The 26,400-nt window shown below is 41.2% G+C and overlaps 1 protein-coding gene across 1 annotated transcript in view; it reads left to right on the forward strand.

Annotated features, from left to right (window-relative positions):
• The window catches only part of LOC147101162 (MAGUK p55 subfamily member 3-like), an 83,905-nt gene that overhangs the window by 40,719 nt on the left and 16,786 nt on the right, over positions 1-26,400 (forward strand). The window contains exons 7-14 of the mRNA XM_085966377.1: positions 1,762-1,843; positions 4,410-4,495; positions 6,079-6,153; positions 12,856-12,897; positions 13,909-14,105; positions 15,179-15,243; positions 25,542-25,706; positions 26,041-26,121. Of these exons, the coding sequence (XP_085822503.1) occupies positions 1,762-1,843; positions 4,410-4,495; positions 6,079-6,153; positions 12,856-12,897; positions 13,909-14,105; positions 15,179-15,243; positions 25,542-25,706; positions 26,041-26,121 (793 nt within the window). The remainder of the gene's footprint in view (positions 1-1,761; positions 1,844-4,409; positions 4,496-6,078; positions 6,154-12,855; positions 12,898-13,908; positions 14,106-15,178; positions 15,244-25,541; positions 25,707-26,040; positions 26,122-26,400) is intronic.

The following is a 26,400-nucleotide window of genomic DNA, read 5'->3' on the forward strand; positions in this document are numbered from 1 at the left end:
ATTTAGACTTACATTCGGAATCTTAATCGTTTTGATTTGACTTAATTAACAGAACACACCACAGTTGAATACATTTGTTTGTGTGTGAGCATATAGACATGTTTTAATTGTTTTAAAATGTGATTGAAGTCAGACCATAGAAGGAAGTTTATTGTCATTTTGGATCTGGGGCCTCAATAAGTGATATTCAGGAGGGCTGATGCAAACCCCAAACCAGCCACAGTCCAGACTTGCATCTCATCAGCTGTATCCTGCTCCTTTGTTCCATGCTATGATTGTCCTCTTTTTGTTCTACAGAGAATCTGGAAAACGATCGTACTGAATTATTAAGTATGGTTACTAATTCAGCTGTAATAATTTATAACCATATAAATGTTTAATGTATCTGGAAGTGCAAATGTAAGATGTAAGCAGTGAATGTTCTGGGGATTGGGGGGTGCACTAAGCAAGAACATGACCATTTTACCTTGAGAAAGCAGTCGTTAAAAAATCCTAGGTTCAATGAACTGGGGCAGTTTTAATTTAATTCAGTGGTTAAAGGTCTGCAGTTGAAACTGTCCTCACCTTTGACACTGATAGGCAGTAATTCAGCAAACGTGTTCAGAAAGGCCAAAGAAAGAGAGATGATGGGAATTAGATGTGTCGCAATGGTGCAGAAAGGTGAGAGCTTCTCTCCTATATCGGATTTAGCATGTTGAAGTGGTCAGAACAATCTCTATTCCTCAAGGGAGATCAACTGCATAACTCATTCATAGCAGAATGGAATAAAAATGAAATTTAAATTGTCAACATCTAGTACATAATGCAGTTATGTTTTTATTTCAAATTGCTTTCATTTTAGATTTAAAAAGGCCTTTAAATGCATTTGATTGGCATGGGGAAAGACAAAGTATTTTTTGCCGAGAGCAGGAGTAACATCACAGGATAGGATCAAATTAGGATCTAACTCATCATTTTTCTGTGGTAACATATTTGCAAAATATAAAAGTTATTTTTGAAAATTATAGTAGAAAATGTCATTGCTGTTTAGAAAGATTTTAATATTGCACCTGAATCTGATCCTTAAAACGCTGTATGATATTGCTGGATTTAAGGTGAAATATAAAATAGAAGGTATTTTATTACACAGCCCTGTCATTCTTTAGCTTAATAATCTAATGAGTTTACCCAGAAGCACTAAAAGCCGCTTGTACCTGTCTTTCCATGTTGTGATTAAACCACGGCATGATTCATTGATTGAAAGAAATATGTAAGAAATCACACAACGCCAGGTTATAGTCCAACAGCTTTATTTGAAATCACAAGCTTTCGGAGCGCTGCTCCTTCGTCAGGTGAAGTGGAGAGATGCATAAAAACACAGCTTATATAGTCAGAGAATAATGTCAGATGTTTACAGATGGATACCATTTACACCTTTGATTGCTGTGATTATCTCTCTGCTGAGGTGTGATAAATGGCAGTTAGAAAGATTACCTGTAAACATCTGACATTATTCTCTGACTATATAAGCTGTGTTTTTATGCATCTCTCCACTTCACCTGATGAAGGAGCAGCGCTCCGAAAGCTTGTGATTTCAAATAAAGCTGTTGGACTATAACCTGGTGTTGTGTGATTTCTTACATTTGTCCACCCCAGTCCAACACCGGCATCTCCACACCATGAAAGAAATATGGGTGACAGATTAGTGGGAAAATTAAAATGCCAGAACAAACATCAATCCTCACAGCTTGGCAGCAACTATGCATTCTTTTACATCAACAGGGAGCGACAATTAGGATGGATGAACAAACAGGCGCGGTGGTTGTCGCACGGATCATGCGAGGTGGGGCCGCAGACCGCAGTGGTAAGTGTCCTTCATGCTGTAATGGCGGATGCTGTTCTCCTTGGGAAAACATCCTTTTTCATAGAATCATAGCATGACACGGCACAGAAGAGGGCCATTCAGCCCATCTTGCCTGTGCTGGCTCTTTGAAAGAGCTATCCAATTAGTCCCACTGCCTTTGCCCATCGGCAATATATCTCTCCCGATTTTCATTTGGAAGCGATGTATAACAGGCAGGTGAACCGGTATCGTCTGTTTTACATTGTCGCCCAAAGACAAAATTACCCCCTTCACATGGGAATCCCGTCACCGTATATCAATAAATTGTGGGCAGCATGTCCACCATTTTCTGAAATGCAAAAATAAAATCTTCGTTCAAGCTTTTCCCAGCCACCAACACGTACTCAGACCACTACCCCATTAAGTATTCTTTTAAGAGTAATTGACTGTAATTTCCTTTTGCAATGTAGCATTTGGTCTATGCTTGGTTATAACACACTGTAGGGGGTTTCTCTTGCTTGCTCTGGTCTCCTGCCAGGCTTCTTGCAATAATTACCCGTGAGTGGTTCGACCCACTCGCCCCTACGGTTCTCGACCTTGGACTTAGGTGCAGGGAGCTGTAGTGCAGAAAAACTCAATAGACCAGGTCGAATAGCACAAAATGGATGCCTTTATTGAACAGTTTGCAACATTATAAAATACATGTCATATGCACAGATTAAAGAAACTACAAGCATGCACACATCTATAAACTTAACTCTATGGAAATGGGGAACACACGGCACATCGTAAAAGGGGTAACACATTACAACTACCCTTAACCCCCTCCCCTAGACCTAACTAAGTTTCGATTTGAGGAACTCGGGATCATGCTCACCACTTTAAGAATTGCGAAAAGGGGTTTGCAGCCTTTCGACACAGCTTTCCGTCGTCACGTGGGTTTGGTAAGTTCTGGCGCAGCTTGTTTTCCTCTTGGTTCTCCTGCGATGTAGGCAGCCGGTACAGCCTTGGTGAGCGCTCGCCACGGATGAATCCGTTACCGACGTGACTTTAAGAACTGGATGCACATGGATGAATCCATTACCGATGTGACGTTGAGACACTGGAGTGCTGGGCCCTGAGAGTCCTCTTATATAGTCATAATAATTGTCCTTCTGATTTGGAGGGAGAGCTGGAGTACAGGGTGTCTTCTTCTTCGGCCTGGGTCGTCGATGATCTCCCGACCAAAGTACCCGGGCCACCCTCGTCGTCTTCTCGTCGTGGCCGGGCCTTGCCTGCCCGAACACCGAACACGGTCCGAACCGAAATGCTGCTTGGTTCCGATGGAGTCTGTCCCGAAGCGTTTTTGAAGTGTCCAAGAAGTGAAGCCGAAGTGAAGCTCGAAGTGAATCGTAGTGAATCATCCTGATGGACCTTTTCAATCCACAGTTATACCTTTTTGGAACATTCTTATCTCCCGCCAAATCATAGTCCTGTCTTTGTAATAATTTTGGCGGGCAGAACTCTCTGCAGGGGTGTTTTGTCTTCATAACGGGAGTCGGTGATAGCTTAACTGGCCTTCCTGGGCCGATAATGTCTTTGCTTTGTCACCGTAACTCGGCTTGTATATTGATCGGTCTGGAGATGGCCCTTGATGGCTGTTAAACGGCTTCTCTTTGTACAGTAAATGGGTTAAAGTGTTCATTCCATTGTCCGCCCATTTCTTGATGGGCCTCATCCTGCTACCCAAATCTGTCCTGTACTTATAATCTAATCAATATGTATACTCAGTTCCATGAGTTTCGGTTTCCCGAAACTGGTTTTCGCGGGCTTTAATGTCCTTAATCCACAAGCCTGTCTGGCTTGCAGTAACAGAAATTCAAATGGTCCCAGAAGCTGGTCACGAGGTCTGGCGGCCATTTTTTTGTGCCCTTTTATCAAAGGTTTCTCTGTACAAGCTTCTTTTGGTCAATAAAGCTGTTTTATTAACCCTAACTTCTTGCGTGATTAATCATGAAAATTTCGCGAATTCTACAACACGGCTTATAGCAAAATAATTAATTTTGAAAAGACATAAGTGGCAATACTGTGGCATCTGAGAGTATTATTGGATTAGAACTATGATTTTTCAGTGTTTTATGTCCCTCCATGTTTCTTGTACCCTCTCTGACATGCTGACTATTGCAGGGGTAGAGTTCCTTAGTTATAAGTCAACCTCCAATCCCATGTCCAGGTAACCATTCTTGATGTGAGTCTAGACGGCGAGTGCTGTTAAGCTGTTTGACTATGGAGGGCTTCACAGTTGTGCCCAACACTATCCTCACCCGACATCTACACACATACAACCACACCAGCAATCAACATAGTAATCGGGAATGGGAACCCTGACTGATTTTCTCCTCACTAGTCTAAGGCCAGTTGTAGCACCCACAACTGCCACCCTGGCTGGGATCAGCTCACTCAACACAGGCTGGGCATTGAACTTAAAACTTTCTGGCTTGTGTTGCTCAGTTACATTTTCCTTTACCAACTGAGCCAGGATTATCTCTCCCGTTAGCTAAGCATTCCTTTCTAAAGATGTGCGTTGATTTTGTTTTTGTTTCTGCAGGTTTAGTTCATGTTGGAGATGAGCTCAGAGAAGTCAATGAAATTCCAGTTGAGCACAAGACTCCTGAAGAGATCAGTCAGATTCTGGTATATAATTTCTCTTTAAAGAAGATTTTCATTTTGCATTTGTTATTTTTTCTTTGAATAAGCATTAAAGCATCTTTTATGGTAGGTCATCTAAATTCTGCAGCAATTCTAAATATATTTATTGTAATAGTCTTATTTATTGAAAACATATTCAAGAAAAGTTAGTGTTGCAATGACAGACATGGACTATATGATTTGTTATGAAGTATTTTGACTTAACTGATAGCTATTTAGCTACGGATTCAGATCTCAGATTTGACCAACTTTTACCTGCAGTCATGCACGTGTTGACTTCCTCAGCTGGATGCTCAATGAAGATGCCTGATGATTTTAAACTCTCCTCTTTGGTATGACAAACCAAGAACGATAGTCCTTTCCGCAGATTATGAACAGCCTCTATTGGCCAATTCAGTGTCTGCATCTGGAGGAGACCATTAGCACTGCTTCTCCCAGTGCTAGCTAGCCCTTGACCCAAGTTCTGGTGGAAGATGGCACTGCACAACAAAGCACTTACACGATAATCAGATAGAAGGGAAAAAAACAGAGGCAGCATGTCTTAACATACAAATCTGGTATTAAAACCTCTCAAAACTTAAATGAAGTGCCAGGGTTGAATATACAAATTTATATGAGTGATTATTGGCATAAAACATTGAAAATAAATGTGGATAATGTAACTGTATGAATGCTTAATACATTCGTATCAAATTCCTCTCCACTATTTTGACTGTGGCATTAATCTATTTAAATATGTTAACATTTTTCTTAATTGCAAAGATAGGAATTTGATGCAGATTAAATAAATGTTTGTTGATAACCCCACATCATTAGTGTCTATACCATAAGGGTAGAAGGTATCAGCAAACTTCACATACAGGTGCATAAAAGGACATAATCGCATCAGTGGCATAAAGGTAGTGCTTTACTGACAAGGAATAAAGCATTCCTGGACATAATCCAACAGCATCAAAAGAAAAAGGAGAACCTAGAACCCTTTGTAAAATTTACAGTGAAAGAAAGACTTGCATTTATATAGCGCCATTTCACGACCACCAGACATCTCAAAGTGCTTTACAGCCAATAAAGTACTTTTTGAAGTGTAGCCACTGTAGGAAACGCAGCAGCCAATTTGCACACAGCAAGCTCCCACAAACAGCAATGTGATAATGACCAGATAATCTGTTTTTTTTGTTATGTTGATTGAGGGATACGTATTGGCCAGGACACCAGAGATAATTCCCCTGCACTTCTTCAAAATAGTGACATGGGATCTGTTACATCCACCTGAGAGAGCAGACAGTGCCTCAGTTTAACATCTCACCCGAAAGACAGCACCTCTGACAGTGCAGCATTCTGCTGGAAGTGTCAGTTTAGATTTTTGTGCTCAAGACCCTGGAGTGGGACTTGAACCAACAACCTTCTGACTCAGAGGCACTGACACTGTACAACTTCATTTTATCCCTAGATAAGCAAGACATTCGCCAAAGCTGAAAGCTGAGTGCTACCTCCAGCTATGAACAAAGGAAAGTGAAAATGCCCCACTGATAGTGTTGGTATGACATATTTACATTTTATCTATGCAGGCCCAGTGTCAGGGTTCAATAACCTTAAAGCTAATCCCAGCAGTCAAAGAAGAGGATCAGCTTAATGAAAGCAAGGTAAGGAGAAGCTGTGCATCATGTACTTGCTCAAGCAGTAACAACAGATGCTGTCTTTAATTAAACTGGTAGGTAATGCTGCAGTGCCAATAGCTTAACCAAAGCTTTTGAAAGGGTTTATTTGAGCAGTTGAACTGTCACAAACACTAACATGTATTAGACTTGAATGGGTGAATAATTGACTGTTTGTCCAATAACAAAAGGGCTGGGGCAAGTAGAAAGGTGACCTACTGGAAGTTTTCTAGACAAGAAAGGGAATTGACAAAGTAGGTGTAGACAAATTGTTCAGTATGGTGAAAGATTCAAATACTAAGGGACACAAGTTAAATTAGGAACTGTTTCACCAAAAGGACAATAAATATGGAACAAGTTATCAGGAAATGCCAAAGAAGTGGGTAGTATAAATAGGGTTATGAGGCAATTAGAACCATTATTGGAGAGAGCAGGGATATGGTAAGGAGGAGAGTAAGTGGGGGTTAAACTATCAAAAGTATGTCGGCTCATTGGGGCTAATGGGTATCTCCCAAAAAAATTCTTACGTTCTTAAAATAATTGGTGCCTTTAAGAAAATGTCATGAAGATACTTAACAAACTCAGATAGCCTCTCCTTCCTCTAGTTACAAACTTGGTCCAACTGCTGATTCTACTCATCTAAGCCTATTCTTATGATGCTTCACCTGTGCCAGTGAAGTATTCCAGCTGGCATGGAAGGTTGATGCCTCATTCAGCCCTTTCCATCAGATCTGGTACTGCATCTTGGTTCCATTGTGCCTACTATTCTGCAAAAGTTCTGCACATCACACCTGGCCCTTTGATCAGTCAAAAGCATCCTAAACCAACTTTATCTCTGCTCATATGGTATGAAATTCTACTATTAAAGCTGATAAATGCATCTTTAGAAAAAGAAGCTCCAACAGTTGTCTTCCTACCTCTTCAGCAGTCATTCCCTCTGGCTCCTGCTGAAGATGCATTTTATACTTTTGGTGAATTCCTTTTCCACCCATCTTCCATCCTGCTGGTGCAGTTACTAGTTTTTCCAAAGACTGATCTTTTGGGCCCCACTTCTTTCCTCTCAGAGATTTTGGTGGCGAACCTTTCTGCTGCACTATAATCTACATTGTGACTGATATCATGTTTTATCTCCACTAAGTCTATTGAAACCTCCACTGTCTGAGCTGCAGTAAGATCTCTGGTCCTGATGGTATCTCTCATTGCCTCAAAATGTGTGCATCTAAACTTACCCCTGTCCTACACCATCTCTTCAGTCTCTTACTGCCACAAACTATCTTTCCTATTCCCTAGAAATTTGTTAATGTTCATCATATTTCTAAGAACGTTAATGTCTCTTATCCTTTGCCAACTTATTTCCCTTGCATTGGCGCATTCTAAAGTTATGGAAACTGCTAATTCCCAAATTACCTGTCACCTTAAAAGCTCTGGCCTAAACCAAAATCACAAGTATGTTTTTTTGCATGGCCTTTCTAATGGTGGCCTTGTTGCCTATGTTATGCATAGGCATTCTACGCTGAAACACATTGAATGTGTTAGTAATCGCCAAAGCCTTTGACATGATCTGGCATTGTGCAGTTCTAATCATGTGGTTTTCCACCAAGGCTATGTTCATGGTAATCTAGTTTCCTCTCAAATTATATTATCTGTGCTGCAGTTGATGGCTCATCCTGGGATTCTTTTTCAATTACCTCAGCAGTGTCTTCTCTTTCACTGTTCCTTCTTCATAGAAATGATTTATTCCACTCATCGTCCAAGCCTATCTACTTTACAGATGATTCCACTCTCCTTTAGATTGCACGTCCTCACTGCATTCAATCAGTAGTCTTTTCATGAACCAATGGCTCATTAACTACATTTTGATCTCCTCTATACCTTTTAATGGGATGATGAAATTCTTATTTCTTTCAAGTCTGTAAAGGTGCAGTTTCTTTGGCTGCGGTTTTGCGTTCGTTGTCGGGATGGGGGCGTGTCAACTGGTTTCCGGGTTCCGGTCCCGCCCCCAGCTGCCTCCGCTCCACAGACGTGATTTCCCCTTGATTCACCTTGTTAAGCCCACCCTGTGGGCTTACCGGCCAATTAACAGGAAGCAGGTCTGCTGACATCATTTGATGACGCGTCATCTGCCGGTTTCCTTAAAGGGACCATGCACAATTTTATTTTGACAGTTGATTTCTTAGTGTTTGACAGCATTGAGGTGCTAAAAACAGTGACAATCACTGCACAAAGGTGAACTCTTGCACCCAGGCTCTCCAATGACTCCCTCCATATGCTGGAATAGATGGGAAAGCTGTTTGGAGGCGGGTTGGCGGCGGGTTCTGGATCCGCCGTCAATCAATAGGACTTTAACCTCTGAGCGCCGGCAAAATCGCGGCTGTCTAATAAGTCTAATCAACAGCTAATATTTCTTATTTATGTTGGTTTCAGCCTTAGCCCTTCATCTATCAGCATTATTGGCCTTGCTATCTCCTCTGACCTCAAATGGAATTCTCATAACTCCTTCATTGCTAAAGCTGGCTCCTGGAAGTTTGGTTTCCCTTTCATGCCATACACTTTCTCCTCAACAACTCTGAACTTTCATTTAAGCACACATCTTTCGAAGGCAGATTTGAAACAGAAATAGACAGTTTCCTAGAAGTAAAGGGAATTAAGGGTTATGGGGAGCGGGCAGGAATTTGGACATGAGTCGAGGTTCGGATCGGTCATGGCCCTGTGGGTAACGGAGCGGGCCCAGGGGCCGTGTAGCCTGATCCTGCTCCTATTTCGTGTGTCTAATTCTGTTAGATTCAGGAGATGGTTCTGTGATAGTGGATTGGCGGTTAGGATCGGATCAGCCATGATCTTATTGAATGGCGGAGCAGGCTCGAGGGGCCGATTGGCCTACTCCTGCTCCTATTTCTTATGTTCTTATGTTCTTAAACATGCTTCCACTCCTGAAGAGGTTGTTCTAATGGCCCTCCAGCAGTCCTGGGTAGACTGCAAGAAAAAAAGCTCGTTATCTGATAGATGATCCTTTACTTACCGTTAGCCTCCAACCTCTCTCCATTTCAACCTTTCATGTCATTTTCTATTTCATCAATACAATTATGACCCGTACTCCTCTGAACTTTCCACTTTTGTTCATCCAGATATTCCATTCCACACATGAACATGTAAAAATGACGGGCAGGAAAATATCAGTGGGTCCATCAAGCCTGTCCCACACTCATGAGGCCTGGAGCATCATGAATAGAAACTTCCAAATGGTCCCCACCCACACCCCCATACACCCCCGTAGTCATCGGCTGCAATTTTGCCGGTGCTCAGAGAGGTGGGTCAGAGGTTAAAGTCCTATTGATTGATGGTGGGTCCCGAACCCGCCGTCGACCTGCCTCCAAACTGCTTTCCCAAGTGTCGGGTCCCCAATTTGCGAATGGACCCGACACCTAGCAGTGGGAAACAGATTAAAGGCAATTACCTGCCTATTAACAAGTACTTGTGAGCAGTTTTCAGCCTGTTTTTCAATTTTCCCACTTCTGGGTTGGGTTTCCTGATGTCCAGACACCACGCCAGGTAAGTGTGGCATGTTGTGAGTCTGGTCTAATGTTTGTGGAATGATGACAGCTACAGAAGTGGTGTGAAGGATCCAATGTTACGCATGGTGAGTTTCAGAGCAAGGAACATGTTGATTACTGTATTTTTAATACATATACAGATTTCTTTATCTTACAAGTTTTTAAATCCAACTATATGTCCAGTGCCACCTCATTGGGAGAACCTTGCTCAACAGTGACAGATCGCTTCTGTTATCTCACCTGCAGCTGCCATCTATTCCAGCATATGGAGAGCCTCGGTGCAAGAGTCCACCTTTGTGCAGTGATTGTCACTGTTTTCAGCACCTCAATGCTGTCAAACGCTGAGAAATCAACTGTCAAAATTAAATTGTGCGTGGTCCCTTTAAGGAAACCGGCAGATGACGCATCATCAAATGACATCATCAGACCCGCTTCCTGTTAATTAGCTGGTAAGTCCGCAGGGCGGGCTTAACAAGGTCAATTAAGGGAAAATCACGTCTGTGGAGCGGAGGCAGCTGGGGGCGGGACTAGAACCTGGCAACCAGCTGACACGCCCCCATCCTGACACCGAAGGCAAAATCGTGGCCGTAATCTCTCGGGAGAGGTAAAAAGAGGAAACAAAAACTCTCAACAATTTCTCTCTGACCTTCTCAGGCGATTAAAACCAGACCAGGAGATCACATTGACCACGTGTACGTTAACTGTTAATCCACTTACTTTTTATATGATGTGATCTCTGCCCCAGCCAAGAATCGGTCCAGCTCCCTTTTGAAGGCAATGCAGAGTCAGCACACACTGCATAAACTAGTAACGCATTCCAGAGGCTCACTGCTCTCTGGGAAATGAAGAGCAGTCTAACATCTAGACTATTCCTACTATTGCATACTCTTCCTCCTCACTATATCCTCGCTGTATTGAAGTCAAGACTCATTTGTATCTAAGTTTAGCTGGATTTTTTTCCAGGACCTCAAAGCTATAGAATTCCTGACATCCATCAGTCTTTTCTTCCTCCTATAATCATCAGGCTTTTAAAACTCAAGCTTGGCATCATCTAATCTCTGCTTCTTGATTTGCCTTGTTTCTCGTTTTCAATATTGATGGTCCTGCAGTATGGGCCTTGGCCCTTCACCTTAGTTTTTCAATAAAATAAATCTCACTCCACTACAGGCTGATGCTCATTGATCAGTCTATTCAAGCAGTAAATTCTAATTGTTCATTTTATGCTCATTTGCAACACACCAAAGGCAAGTAGATGCGATAGTCTAAATGCTATCCGATCTAACTACTTTGAAGCAATAGTAGCTTATCATTAATGGAACAAATTTGTTCAAGAGCTATGACGCATTCATAAGTTATTTTGCTTCTATCATTTTCAGACACACGGGACCATCTGCTATCCAACATTCCACAGAAACGTAGGAGGAGTTTATAATAATAATAATACACATCACATGATCATATTAATAACTGTTTTAAAACCTTGTTGCCAGGATTATGTATTTTATTCATTGTCTCCTTTATGCTCCTGAAGATGTTGGCTAATGCTGAGGTAAAGCTTAACTGGCAATGGGTGCTCTCCGGTACCTCACCCAGGTACTCATTCTTCACGCACAAGCCTACACAGTGAGAGTTAGCTGGCTATTTTATTGTGGGGAAATCACAGCCAAGCTCAGTCGTATTTTCATCTGATGCCCACACCTGCACACTTACTAGCAGGGTTTACTGGCTCATGAGCAATGATGGGAAACCTAGCTGCTTTTTTTTTCTCATCTCTAATCCAGAACATTGAAACCAACCGTGATGTCTCTACTGCTACGTAGCTGTGTTCATAACCCTAGAATCCTGAATGATCTATATGGCTTGGTTTCATGCCAAGAGGTGAATTCATCAGATGAGCCACCAGGAGGACCAAAGCTCTTATTAACTTAAAATTAATATTGTATTAGACCAGTCAGATGTCCTGCTGCAATTTAATAAGTTAACTGCTACTGAACATTTTATAAAACTATTAGTTTGAGTTTTCCACAAACCATTCACTATGTTTATTTTGATCCTTAATACAACTTTATTTCTGTCCAACTAGGAAGGGGTTGTCTAGCTCCCAAAATTTGAAATGTTATGCTACAGCCTGAGTGCATTGTACTCTTGTCATGGCTACGAATGAGCTAGCTGGCATTGCAGTGTATAACATGCTCATGCCTTGTTGTACCATGTTGGAGGCTCTGACCTCTCAGCTTCTGAACATACAATGAAAGAGAAGAGGCCGAATTTAGTGAACGAAAAGCAGACCGTGACAAAAGAGGCCGAGTGAGTGGAAGAAGTCAAAAACCAGAAGATCACAGAATCACAGAAACCCCACAGTGCAGATAGAGGCCATTTCGACCCATCGAGCCTGCACCGACACATATCCCACCCGATCCCCGTAACCCCTACACCAACACATATCCCACCCTATCCCCGTAACCCCACATATTTAATCCCCCTAACACTAAGGGTCAATTTATCATAGCCAATCATCCTAACCCGCACATCTTTGGACTGTGGGAGGAAACCGGAGCACCCGGAGGAAACCCACGCAAACACGGGGAGAATGTGCAAACTCCACACAGACATTCACCCGAGGCCGGATTCGAACCCGGGTCCCTGGCGCTGTGAGGCAACAGTGCTAACCGCTATGCCACCGTGCTACCCGGATGATGCTACGATGATCGGAGTTGTTGATCATACCTCACATAGTTAGTTGTGGAGCTGAATCCTACATTCAGTGAACTCAGGCCACTGAGCTTAAGTTTTTACTAAAAACAGAAAATGCTGGAAATACTCAGCAGGTCAGGCAGCATCTGTGGAGAGAGGACCAGAGTTAATGTTTCAGGTCAATGACCTTTCATCAGAGCTTATGTTTTTGTTAGGGATCAGCAGATGTGTTACAGAACCTGCAACTCAGTGAAAAGAGGTAGCTGAAGGCCTGTAAAGCAGAACTCTCTGTAAGAGGCTATGCATCAAAATAAAACTGATGCTAACTGAATTTATAGTCAAATAACATTATGTAGTAAGATAATTCTCTTGATTGTGAACAGAGATGCAAGAAGATTCAAGTACAGCAGCATTATAAGTTGATATTTTATACTTGGATTTTCAGAAAGCTTTTCACAAGGTTCCACGTCGACGATTAAGGGCTAAGGTAAGGAGTTACGGATTAGGAGGTAAAGTATGGTGCTGATTAAATAATTGGCTCAAAATTAGGAAACAGGATAGCCATAAATGGGAACTCTTCAGGCTGAAAAGAGATTATGAATGGGACACCCCAGGGTTTGATGTTGGAGGCCTTACTATTTTACATCTTTGAGGAAACAGGGCCAATAGGTGGTAGATACAATTTAATATGGTTAACTAAAATAATTGGTATGGGGTAAGGAACTAAAAAAGATAGCAGGGGTTAATGGAACAGTAGTGAGTCATGCTGATCAGAAAAGTACATAAATATGCAAAACTATTAACAGAGTGCTTGTTATGAATCTTATGATCCATGAAGAAAGACTCATGAAATAACACTGGACGGCCAGCTGGTGGCGCCGTCCAAGGAGTATAAATACTCGGGCGTGGGCCCAGCTTGCCCAGGACATTTTGTAAACAGGAACTAGTGAAAGATAACTAGACCTCCATGTTTTGAAACAAGTTGATTAAAGCCTTGCTTTATACTCGAACCAAGTGCGTAGTGAGTTTTATTACGTCAGTGCTTAACTACAGGGGGAAAAAAGCAAATAATATATTGGGTTGCTTTTGTAAAATGGTTATATTATACAAGGTGTTAAATCCATCAGGAGTATTGTGTGTCATCCTGGTCACCTAATCATAAGAAGGATATTACTCTTGGCAAGGTACAAAGGTGAGCAATGAGGATAATTTCAGGTGTCTTAAAGTTAAGTAATAGTTAAGGGAGTTGGGCTTCTTTGGCAAAGTAAAAGTACTGAGGTCCCCTAATGGAAGTTTTCAAGATTATGAAGGAATTTTGTTCACCTTGGTGAACAGCTTGAATACCAGCGGACAAAAGATAAAAATGAGTAAAACATAAAGTCAGTCAAATTTTCTTCACTTAAAGAATAATAGATTTGTAGACTAGGTTACCTGGGAAAACCACACCAGCATTATTAAACTATGAACTGGTTCTAAATTAATGACTTTTTCCCCATAGGTACACGTGAGAGCCTTTTTTGACTATGACCCAAGTGAGGATAAAGCAATTCCCTGTAAGGAAGCAGGGTTACCTTTCAGGAAAGGAGACATACTTCAGGTTGTGAGCCAGGATGATTCTGTGTGGTGGCAAGCAAAGCGTGTGGGAGATGCAAACCTCCGGGCAGGCCTTATTCCATCAAAAAGATTTCAAGAAAAGTAGGTATCTGTACATATTTGTTCTTCGGGGGCTTATAGATCAAGGATGGGGCAGAAACCACCATTAACATTGTGTTGTTTATCTATCAAATTAAATGGCTAAAGAATAGATATCCAGCTACAAGGCAAGTTTAGGTCTGAAGGCTGATTACCTCTTGACCTTATCTGCCTAAATTGGGCTTGTTCTCAGATGACAGAAGGTCTGCTTCACTAACAATACAACACAGACATTATCCACCTCACCTCAATTGTTCCTCCTGCTAACTACAGGAAACTCTTTTTTATCCGGCACCGATGGGACCGGCGTGGTGCCGGTTTATCAAAAAGTCCGGATTACAGAGAGTTATAGTTAAAAGGTACAAGAGCTCCATACACAGCAACAAATCCAGGCTCCCCTGTTGCTTAGCAACAGCTGCAAGAACCCCAGCTACAGACCAAGCATCCCTGTTGCTTAGCAACAAGTGCAGAAACCCCCAATTACGCAGCCAAGAATCAAGAAACAGCCACTAATATGAAGAAAAACTTACCTGAACCTACTCCTGAATTTTGCTGGTTAACCGAGATTTCCGGTTGTTTGGGTGCCGGTTAATCGAGAGTTTCCTGTAATACTGTGGTGGAATTAAAGTTGAATGTGCTCCAGGTGTCTTCAGTCTGCTTCATCCAGTTAATAATCAGAAAAGATTGCCCTGTCAAATGTTGACATATTAAAATTTGTAATTAAAAATTGATGCCTCTGGGACAATGGCAAATCTTAGATGTTGGTTATTTCAGTCAGGCTTCATTTGTGAGATTGCATTATAAATTAATTCATTGGAAATGCTACACATTTTTATATGCTTTGTAGAGATATATGCACAATAAATGATACCCTTTAGTGCTCCTATGTTCCCATATTTTCTGCCATAAAATTACTGTTTGGGATAGGTCTGAGGAAAAATGGGGTTGGATTTTCCGTTTGTTACACTTGCACTTGCCAATAGACCTTTTTATGGGCTTTTGCACAAGAAGTTCCTTTCTACCAACCATCAAAAAAGCACTATTATAAGATTAAGCATTCTCTCTTTTATTTTCAGACGACTTGCCTACAGACAAAAAAGCATTACTTTGGAACAAGAGAAAAGCAGTAAAAGGCCATCTTGTAAGGAGGCAGCAAATAAACTTTGTTTTATTTTGCTTTCTGTTCTCTATGCTTGAACTATCTAAGGTCTAATCCAGTCCAAAAAGCAATCTTGTCCAGTACTGAAATGTTCAGGTTCCTGTGGATCAATCCCAGCTGTTGAAGCAGCTGAGTTGTCGAGTTTGAGTCCCAGGAATGTCTGTGATCTGAACACGTTTATTTGGGTGAGCTTTGGGTCTCAACTAGTGTGCTGGACGTAAATAAGTTGTTCCATTTAAGTGCTATTGTCCGGCTTCTGCAAGAATCACAGAGCAGAGCGGCAGTAACGCTGTTCCTGAGACACATGTCCTGGTTGCTTACCTCAATGTGTGGCTGCATGTATCCTGTAAGGATGACTAAGGTAAGAAGAGCATTTGTCTATTAATGTGATATTAATGGTCCATGTTCAAAACCCAAAAGTTGTCAGCATTTTAAAAAGGTATATAAGACACAACAAGCATTTTTAAATGTATTAATGGGAAGTTCCAAGTTCCAAATAACCTTTATTTTGTACACAGGCACTTTTCTAGTATCTACCTAATCTTAATTACCTAGTTTCAAGGTGAATATATTCAATTTATTCATAGCAACCATTAGTTGTTTCAAGGAGGTAGATCTAGCCTTTTGTCAATATATATCATTGAGTTGCTTGCTGCAGCTGTCTAGAGCATATAGAAAGTTCAGAAAAGGGGAATTTAAATCATTGCATAGGGCAGGTTTTACAAGAATAATGATTAAGCATACCCACAGTGCCTCAGCTAATTAAGACAGTGAGGAGCTGAGCTGTTTCGAGCAAGAACATTGCGGGTTTAATCCCTAGTCAGTGCTGAGTTAGCGGATCTCAGCCAGATGACAGCTGGACGCTACATTGATATCAGTACCCCCATGTTAGGAATTTTTAAAAAATCAGCCAAGGTTGCCACTGCTGATTCTTATCCAGAAACCCCTGCTGGAAGTGCACGTGTGTGGGCTTCAACTGAGGACGTGATTGGATTCAGTTGCGATGCTTGTCATTACTCATTGCCTAGGCTCAAACCATGAAGAACGGAGACTTTGGTGAGTGTGACCAGCATCTGAAGTACCATATCATAGAATCTTAGAAACTTCCAGCACAGAAGGAGGCCATTCGGCCCATCATGCCTGTGCTGGCTCTTTGAAAGAGCGGTCGTACTTCATCCCACATCCCCGCTTTTTGTCCCCTAACCCTGTAAGCTCAAGTACCTGTCCAGCTCCCTTTTAAAATTATTGATGGCATCAGCTTCCACCATCTTTTCAGGTGGAGCGTTCCAGATCCCGGCAGCTCTCTGAGTGAAAACATTTCTCCTCACCTCCAGCAAAGAGTTTCAGTTGAAATAAAAAGGAAAAAACACAAATGCTGCAAATCTGAAATATAAAGAGAAATTGTTCGAAATACATAGCAGATCAGTCAACATCTGTAAAGAGAAAAGGCAGGTTATGAGGTTTTGGGCATGTACTCTTCGTCAGAATGAGTCTGAGTCTGATGAAGGGGTAGACACACAAAATGTCAGTAATCACACTTTTCTCGTTACAGATGCTGACTGACCCCCTTTTGATTAAGAGAGTTAATTGATGATTCACCCTGTTACAGCTGGTGTTTTGTTTGAACAGGAAATTTCAGTTGGTATAAATTTGAATTTCTGAAAAGCATTGATTTGACAGCTATGTCCCATCTAACCCGATAAGCCAGATCAACTTTTACTGACAGATTTTGAAATTCTTCAATATTTTCCTTTTTTCCCATTAACGCTATCCTCAGATGACCAAAGTTGTGAGAAAGGTACGTACTTCATGTCTTCTAAAACACATGCAAATTTATACAGAGCATGTGTTTTAATTTTTTAAAAATTTGTTTATGGGATGTGGGCGTCGCTGGCAAGGCCAGCATTTATTGCCCATCCCTAATTGCCCCCCTTGCAAAGGTGGTGGTGAGCCACCTCTTGAACAGCTGCAGTAATGATTGTAAATCTTCAGTACTATTAATATTTGGATATCTCCATATATTGATATGTTAGATTTCTTTCTAAGTAGCTCAAGAAGATTACAGAAGGATTAAGGCACACAAATTAAGGCAGGAACCGCAATACTTTAGATTTTAAATTAATGTGCTAAAGCAGAATTGCATTAAATATGAAATAAAATAGAAACACTGCTCCATTTGTTATTCATATGACAATATGAAATGGACATTGGTTATATAAATAATGCTAAATTTCTGGCTTGCAAACTATAAATGTATCAAAGGTATTACAACAGAAGTATATTACTGAGAAAGCAGCCAGTGATTGATTGTTGCTGACAGGTCAAAGCGAATTTTTTTTTAACTTTATCTGAACAGCTATTTAGTTTTTATTCTTGAGCTTGTTTGAAGAATATTTATTATAAGAATCACAATAGCTACATTTGATATTATTTAACTGCATTATTCTCTCAGAGGCATTATGCCATTTGTAAAACAGGACATTGATTTACAAGCCAAACATTGTTGATGACTCTGGATTGTTGAATCAAGATCAGTAGAGTAGAGTGAGTGCCTTCAGGTGTCATATTGCAATGGGGATAGAGAGCTGATTAGTGCAGAAGGGACGAGCTGGCTGCTTTAATCAGCTTGAGATCTTTTATTTTATTATAGATCCTACTGAAAGCTGTGCTATTGGCATTAATAGATCAATGTTCCCAAAACGTGATCAGACTGCATTTTCCCTGTATTGCTTGCTTTGATGCTGATGTGACAGTACACCAAGAATGGAAACCATTGCACTATTGAGTTATTTTAATCCAAACTTCAAATACAGGAAAGGACAACACATCAAAAATGCCCAGCGTATAAGAAACATATTAATATATTTATATTTAATTTACTTTGCTTTTCCGTCCCTTGCTTTTGATATTCTTCTCCTTCCTCTTTTTGTTTCCTTTGTCCTTTCATTACCCTTTTCAGCAGTACCTTTTATTTTATTGCTTCTTCCACGCCCACACCCCCCCCCCCCCCCAACTCCATCTCCATGTGGTCGTTGTTACTCTTCTCGCCATCCCAGTCTCTCAGTTTTTTCTGTTTTGCCAGTCTCTCTTTCCACCCATCTCCTATCTAAAGCCTGGACCGAGCCCAACCACACCAGCACTTGCAATGGCTCTGGTTACTGTCTTAAGTGGCATAAAGGGACAATATTGTCTTCTCGATCTTTCCAAAGAGAAGGGGTAACATAAAACAGTGTATATTAAGAGACTGTTCTTTTCTGTCCACATCTGGAAAGATGTCAGAATTATGGTTAAATAAGGGAATTTTCATGAATCTTGGAATTGTAACAAATTAATCTCGCACAGAACTGTTTTCAAAATTGAACCAGCATTCTTTAAACTGCACCAAGAATTAAGAACCATTCAAGAAAATTAAAACTTCCAATACCAACTAGATAACTTATCAACTATCTAGCAATACAAATGCATTTCTGATAAAGTAGGTAATGAAAAGGTTAACCGGAGTCCGTCCTTATCATTACGATATGTGCAAAATCATAACAAGTCACACTGAAATTGCTGAAGGATTTATTGATCAGTTCAAGGCTGAACAACCCCAGGAAATATGAGCTGAGACTTGTTCAGCTTGCAATGTTTTCCTATTTTTGCCCCTTTGTACATGGAGTGCTGTGTAATTGTTGTCAAACACTGATTGGTTTTCTCCAGCAAACCTCTTTGCTTTCTGACCTTGATCATTCCTTCTCCTTCTATTTGCTGCTTCCCTGTCTCTTCAGAGGACTGTGACTGTGATGGGTATTTGAATGGACTGTACATAGGTGAGAGTCTAGATTCTGCTAAATCCATCTTGTGCATCTTTAAAAGTTACAATCAAGACTACTGATTTATGATTTTCATGGGAAAAAAATCATCAAATTTGATCCCAAAATACCAGTAAAAATCTTGGAACCACAAACAAAAGTGGAATTTGAACCCCCAGTCATGATATAAACGAATGGCCTAATTACAAACTAATGGAATCATTGAATATGATTACCCTAAACACCAGAATCCCAGGTAATGAATACAGAATCTGGCTTCTTTTGAAATATCATAAAACAGTGGCCTTGATTATATCTGCTTTCCTAGGCATTTGACAAGCCTACAATAAAACCCCATAATCGCATTAGAATTTTAGTACTTTATCATTTTTGTTCTTTCTTAAAAAGATTTGTCTAAATGAAGTGGATGTTGTTTCTCAGTTCACTTGTATCTTTTATTCAGTGCTGTGTGTAAACATTTGCATGGGCGCTGGTATAGTACCTCTGGGGGGAACTTTGCCAGCCCTGAGGAGGTGGATATGGAGACGGGACTGCTGGGAAAATGGCAGAAACTGGGAGCGGGTACCAAACCCGCTCCCAACCCGCCTCTGTGCCATCTTCCCGGGAGGCGGGTCCCCGACTCGCGCAGGGACCTGTTTCCTTGAGGCGGGAAGGGGATTACAGCCAATTAACTGCCTGTTAACAGGTAGTTAACAGGCAGTTAAGAGACTTATCCCCATTTTACCCACACAAGTGCGGGCTTCCCTACAGCTGCAAACCTCGCCAGGGTCAGCGAGGCAAGCAGTGGGTCGGTGGAGGTGAGATGGATCGAAAAGTCCGCTGTGGAGGTGAGTGATGGGTGCAAGTGTGGAGAGCTAAGTATGAGACGTGAGTGTAAAGTGTTGGAAAAAGTTTCCTTACCTTTGCTTCTTCCTGCAGACTTCAACCCTTGGGGATCTGGAGGTGCCTCATCTCAACGTTAGAGATGACAGAGCGGCTGCTGCACTCTCAGATGCAGCAGCCATCTGATTTCTGCTGAGGAGAGAGGTTTTGGTGAGTCTTCAGTACAAGGGCTCACCTTAGAACAGAGATTGTCAGTGTTTGACAGCTTCTCATTGTCATTTTTTGACAGATGAAACGTCATACGCTGACATCCTCTGTCACCAGCTTTCCCTTAATTGGTCAGCTAAGCCTGCAGGGCGGGCTTAACAAGGTCAATCAAGGAAAAATAGCGTGGGTTGGCCAGACGTCATTGGGGACAGGACTGAAACCCAGCAACCAGCAGTCCCACATCCAACGCGTCCCCATTGACAAAATCCAGCCCTCTGACTAAACCAGTGCCTGCATAATCTAATATCAACACTGGTAACATTTTTGATTTCCCCCCCTCCCCCAATTTATTCCCCTCTCTTTAAAGACACGCAGGAGTACAATTCCACAGCTGCCAGTAGCTTTCCACTACCTCCCCCAAATAACTGTTCTTCACGTGTCAGCCTCGAGAGCGAGGCCGAGATTTTCTGATCACTGTTATTTTAATGCTGGAGTTAACTGATTTATTTCCAACTGATTACCATCAATTAGAACATCTAGATTTGAGTACCAGCATGCCACTGTGTAGGGTATCACTGCTGAGCTCAGTCCTGTCCACACAGGTTCACTTTTAACGGGCAGTAATTAAAAGCTAGATGCCCGCTCCCTGGGCTCAGGAGCACTGCGGCCTAATGAATCTATATTGCTGAACTTCTTAAAAATCAGACTCGGCGTTTGTGGCTGTTTGGGTTTCATCCTCCTGAGAAACTGACTCCAGACACACAGTTAATTAGGAATAGAATTTATATTTTCTCTTGGTAATAAATTTGCTGCTGGCCTTCATTCTAACTCTTTCTAAAAACAATACAGGAAAGTAAAACTGACAGATTGCTAGCAAAGGGCTCACACACCTTTCATGGTGTACTGAGGGTTAACATCTAGCTGCAAAATTGTTACTGAACAGTAACTAGCTCGGTGTTGAGTTAACAGTAACTACATTGCCTCAGTTTTAAAGCATTCTTTAATAATATTTAAGTAGAAATGGCTGTAGTTTGCTTGATGATTCAGTATTATCCAAATTAAAGCAAATATTAAATCAAGTACTAGAACTGAACGACAAAATAATTATGGAAGATATGGGTTAAAATTTCCCATCAGCAAAGGTTAAGTACAACTTCTAAACACACTCGTACTACATAGAAACATAGAAAAATAGGAGCAGGTGTAGGCCATTCGGCCCTTCGAGCCTGCTCCGCCATTCAATATGATCATGGCTGATCCTCTATCTCAATGCCATATTCCCGCTCTCTCCCCATACCCCTTGATGCCTTTTGTGTCTAGAAATCTATCTACCTCCTTCTTAAATATATTCAGTAACTTGGCCTCCACAGCCTTCTGTGGTAGAGAATTCCACAGGTTCACCACCCTCTGAGTGAAGAAATTTCTCCTCATCTCAGTCCTAAATGTCCTACCCTGTATCCTGAGACTGTGACCCCTCGTTCTAGACCCCCAGCCAGGGGAAACATCCTCCCTACATCCAGTCTGTCTAGCCCTGTCAGAATTTATACGTTTCAATGAGATCCCCTCTCATTCTTCTAAACTCTTGTGAATACAGGCTTAGTCAACCCAATCTCTCCTCATACGACAGTCCTGCCATCCCAGGAATCAGTCTAGTGAACCTTCGCTGATCGGAAGTTGTTGCTTAAATGTAAATTATAACAACTTCTAATTCATTCCCATCTGTTTCCAGATCGTATCCCTTTTTTGTATATCAGTTCTTATGAATCTCACTAGAATTTTGGTCCAATTTATTACAACTAACCAATTATAGTTTGTCTTAATTATAGAGTCTAATTAACTGTCTATCCCATCCACATGCTCCTGCGTTCTCACAGGTCGCTTTCGTCCAGTTTTCAAAAACTGTGAAAAGGACAACAATGAATAAATATTGTTAATGGCGTCGATGCGAATCAATATTTTCAGCAAATCTCACTGCAGCTAATTATTCTGATTTTATTGCATCTTAGCACTAACCTTGAAATCTTTGGCGGCTTCTACATTTTATCAAGATGTATTGGGGCTCCTGCTGTTTCTAATCTACTTAAACCACCTGGATACAGAAGTAATTTGCAAATTAGTCAAATTCAGTGATGATATTAACTTGGGAGGGGATAGCCCAGCCAAGGAACGATGCAGATTCTAGACAATATTTACAAGTGGGCAGAACTAATGCAAATAAAATTCAGGGCATATAATTACAAGGTGTTACACACTGAAAGGAAAACTGGGGGCCATACATACTCAATAGACGGTGATAAACTGTTCAGGGAAGAGGCTGACAAAAGATCTGAGAATGAAGTAGATTCAACATTTACTATGTTCAGTCTCTGCAGAGTAGCAACCAACAAAATAAAAAGAATGCTGAGTAACATTGCCAAATCGGTAGATTATACATTTGTAGGCATCATGCTGAAGTTCTGGCCAGGGCACACCTTGAGTACAGCATTCAGTTCTGGTCACTCAGCCACAACGGAAAACTCTACACCTTGGAAGTAGTGCAGAGTGGGGCCATGAGCTGAACCCTAGTGGCAAAGGACTGAATTATGAGGAAAGGTTATACCTTAAGAGGACGTAAATGAGAAAGGGATCATACACAGATATAAAAAATGCTAAGTGGAATAGAAAAGTTAATCCGGAAGACTATTTCAGTAGAAGAAGGGGATATAGTTGACAAGCTAGTAAAAAGCAAGTTCAGGATATCAGGAAGCGCTTCTTCATGCAAAAATTATTACTACTGGGAATGATCTTCCAGATAGGGTAATGGAGCCAAAGCAGGGGACTTTAACTGCCAGAGGGTTTCCAAGGGGTTTCAGTTAGTTTCCCAGCTATCCGCGGCAGTATGAGGCCATGCCAATTTTAACTGCCAGGCCGCATTAACATGCATTAACAAGCATGTTTGCCAAATCTGTTTTTTGAGGTTGTAACTAGCAGGGCAGATAAGGGGGTACCAGTGGATGTAGTGTATTTGGATTTTCAGAAAGCATTCGATAAGGTGCCACATAAAATTAAGGCTCATGGGATTGGGGTAATATATTAGCATGGATTGAGGATTGGTTAACGGACAGAAAACAGAGAGTAGGAATAAATGGCTCATTTTTGTGTTGGCAGGCTGTAACTAGTCGGGTACCACAAGGATCAGTGCTTGGGCCTCAGCAATTTACAATCTATATCAATGAGGGGACTGAGTGTAATGTATCCAAGTTTGCTGATGATACAAAGATAGGTGGGAAAGTAAGCTGTGAGGAGGATGCAAAGAGGCTGCAAAGAGATACAGATAGGTTAAGCGAGTGGGCAAGAACATGGCAGATGGACTATAATGTGGAGAAATGTGAAGTTACCCACTTTGGTAGGAAGAATAGAGAAGCAGAATGTTTTTTAAATGGTGAGAGATTGGGAAATGTTGGTATTCAGAGGGACCTGGGTGTCCTTGTACATGAATTGCTGAAAGCTAACATGCAGGTTTAGCAAGCAATTAGGAAAGCAAATGGTATGTTAGCCATTATTACAAAAGGATTGGAGTATAAGAGTAAAGAAATCTTACTCCAAATGTAGAGGGCCTTGGTGATACCACACCTGGAGTATTGTGTACAGTTTTGGTCTCCTTACCTAAAGGAAGGATATACTTGCCTTAGAGGGAGTGCAACAAAGGTTCACCAGACTGATTCCTGGGATGGAGGGATTGTCCTGTGAGGAGAGATTGAGGAGACTAGGCCTATATTCCCTAAAATTTAGAAAAACGAGAGGTGATTGTATTGAAACATATAAAATTCTTACAGGGCTTGACAGGGTAGATGCAGGGAGGATGTTTCCCCTGGCTGGGGAGTCTAGAACCAGGGGTCACAGTCTCAGAATAAGGGGTCGGCCATTTAGGACAGAGATGAGGAGAAATTTCTTCACTCAGAGGTGGTGAATCTTTGGAATTCTCTACCCCAGAGGGCTGTGGATGCTCAGTCGTTGAGTATATTCAAGACAGAGATGGATAGATTTTTGGATATTAAGGGAATCAAGGGATATGGGGGTACTGCGGGAAGGTGGAGTTGAGGTAGAAGATCAGCCATGATCTCATTGAATGGCAGAGCAGGCTCGAAGGGCCAAATGTCCTACTTCTGCTCCTATTTCTTATGTTCTTATACCACCGGTCTACTTGCTGCCCGGAGTAGGTGACAAGTGGGTAGAAAGCGGCTGCTGGCCTCCAGAAAATCAGATGGCCCTTGAGCGTCTGCCGGCACTCAGGTAACGTACTAGGAATAAATGTAGCAGCACCCCTGAGCAACAGCAAACATACCGTAGTTTAAACTTCGACATGATCTGAGATAAACCAATACTGCAAATCAATATTCAAGAATACAACTTTAAACAGGCTAACTTCAAGGCAATGAGGGATGAGCTTAAAGAAATCAACAGAACGGGTGGGGGGTGGTGAGGGAATAGCACTGAAGAAAAACTGAATTGAGGACAAATTTATGGACATTGTAGTCGGCTTGCAGTACATACCAAGGACTAGGGAGCACAGATTAAACAACTATGGCTCTAAATGGTTTAATATGACACTACCAGGACAAACAAGGAAAGAAACTCTACAAAGCCTGTATGGAAAAAAGGTGAGGAAAACACTGGGAGGAATACTGGACTATCAAAAATAAGTCAAAAAGGCAAACAGAGAAAAAAAGAAGGAAGTACAAGTAAGTATAGCTGCAGAAGTCAAAAGCAACAACATTATAACAGCAAGAAAGTTATCAGAGAAAAACTAAGATCCTTAGGGATACAAATGGGGTTAAAATTGAGCATAAACTAAAAACAGCTAACATACTCATTTATTATATCCTGGAAGTATTCACTAGAGGAAACACCAATAGAATGCCATTAATTATATGAGGCTCAACAACTAAGCGTAATGACTTTAATAGCATTTGCATGGATGCCCTAGATAAGCATCATGAGACAGTTAATGAACACAGGGGAGATGCCAGTGCACTAAAAACAAGCCAAAGTGGTGATTTTTTTCAATAAAGGTGATAAAACAACCCAAGTAACTACAGACGCTTTAGTCTTATGTCAGCTACTGTCAACATAATGGAATCAATCACAAGGAACAAAGTTAAGGATTACTTATATAAGAATAACTTCATAAGTTGCAGTTAACATGGGAAGACCATAGGATTCTGTGGAAGGATGAGCGACATGGGCCGAATGGACTCTCTCCGCTGCACGTATCTCTGATCTATCCAATGGACTCAGAACATTTATTTATTTTAACAGAAAGCCTTCATGTCCGTTTTCATTGTGTTCACATAGTATTTCATACAGTGGTGTATCGCACATGTGCATTAGGTTGTACATACTGAGCCCCATTGAGCTGTTGGTCCTTCCTAAGTTGTCCCTGATGTTGCGTTTCAGCTGGTTTACGGAGAAGTTTTCGGCTAAGTAGGAAAGACCGACAAGCAAACCAAAATGAAGAGAAACAGACTGAGCAGAGTGACAACATAGAATATCTAACCTACGAAGAAGTGGTTGCCTACCACCGTCGCCCGAATGATTTGCACAGACTGGTGGTCCTAGTTGGTAAGTTCCATCATTCAGTAAACGTGTTATGATCACATGAACACTTCCAGACTTATACAATTCCACACAATGAGGGGGATGGCAGAGATGGAGCTCGCTACAAGGAAGAAAGGACACCAGATTTGAATATTCTTGCATCACGCTCATTCATACTACTGCTCAGTGCTGGGCTAGTATAAGACTTCTTAACAGGTTAAACTGGTTACAAAACAGAACTCTTGAGTACTAATCAAAGTCTAAAAGTATATTAACAGTACGCAGGAATGTGGAGTTCAGACCTTATTGGTTATATTTTATCCCCTGCCTTTATTGACACTTTGGTGCATATTTACAGGTTCTATAGGAGCAAAGGTTAATGAGATGAGACAAAGAATAGTAGCAGACAACCCCAACCGCTACAATGTAGCTGTTCCTTGTAAGTATAAGAATTTGTTCATTTAACTTAAGTAGGTTTGGGTGATGTACATTCATTCTATGCAGACTGATGATGTAAAATAACTCACATGTTCCAAATGACAATTAGAAAAAGTTCACAGAGGCCAGCAACTCATCGCTATAATACTTCAATATAGTGCAACTTTTATATGGAACAACAGCTGGATTGGAATAACATTACATGGCAGTTGTACAATTAGAAGATTTCAATGACACCACAGATCCCAAGTGAACCTCTGCAGATTTATACAGTCATCAG

Source organism: Somniosus microcephalus, chromosome 24, assembly GCF_052327205.1.
Source record: "Somniosus microcephalus isolate GS21.2 chromosome 24, FLI_Smic_1.0, whole genome shotgun sequence".
Lineage (NCBI taxonomy): Eukaryota > Metazoa > Chordata > Chondrichthyes > Squaliformes > Somniosidae > Somniosus > Somniosus microcephalus.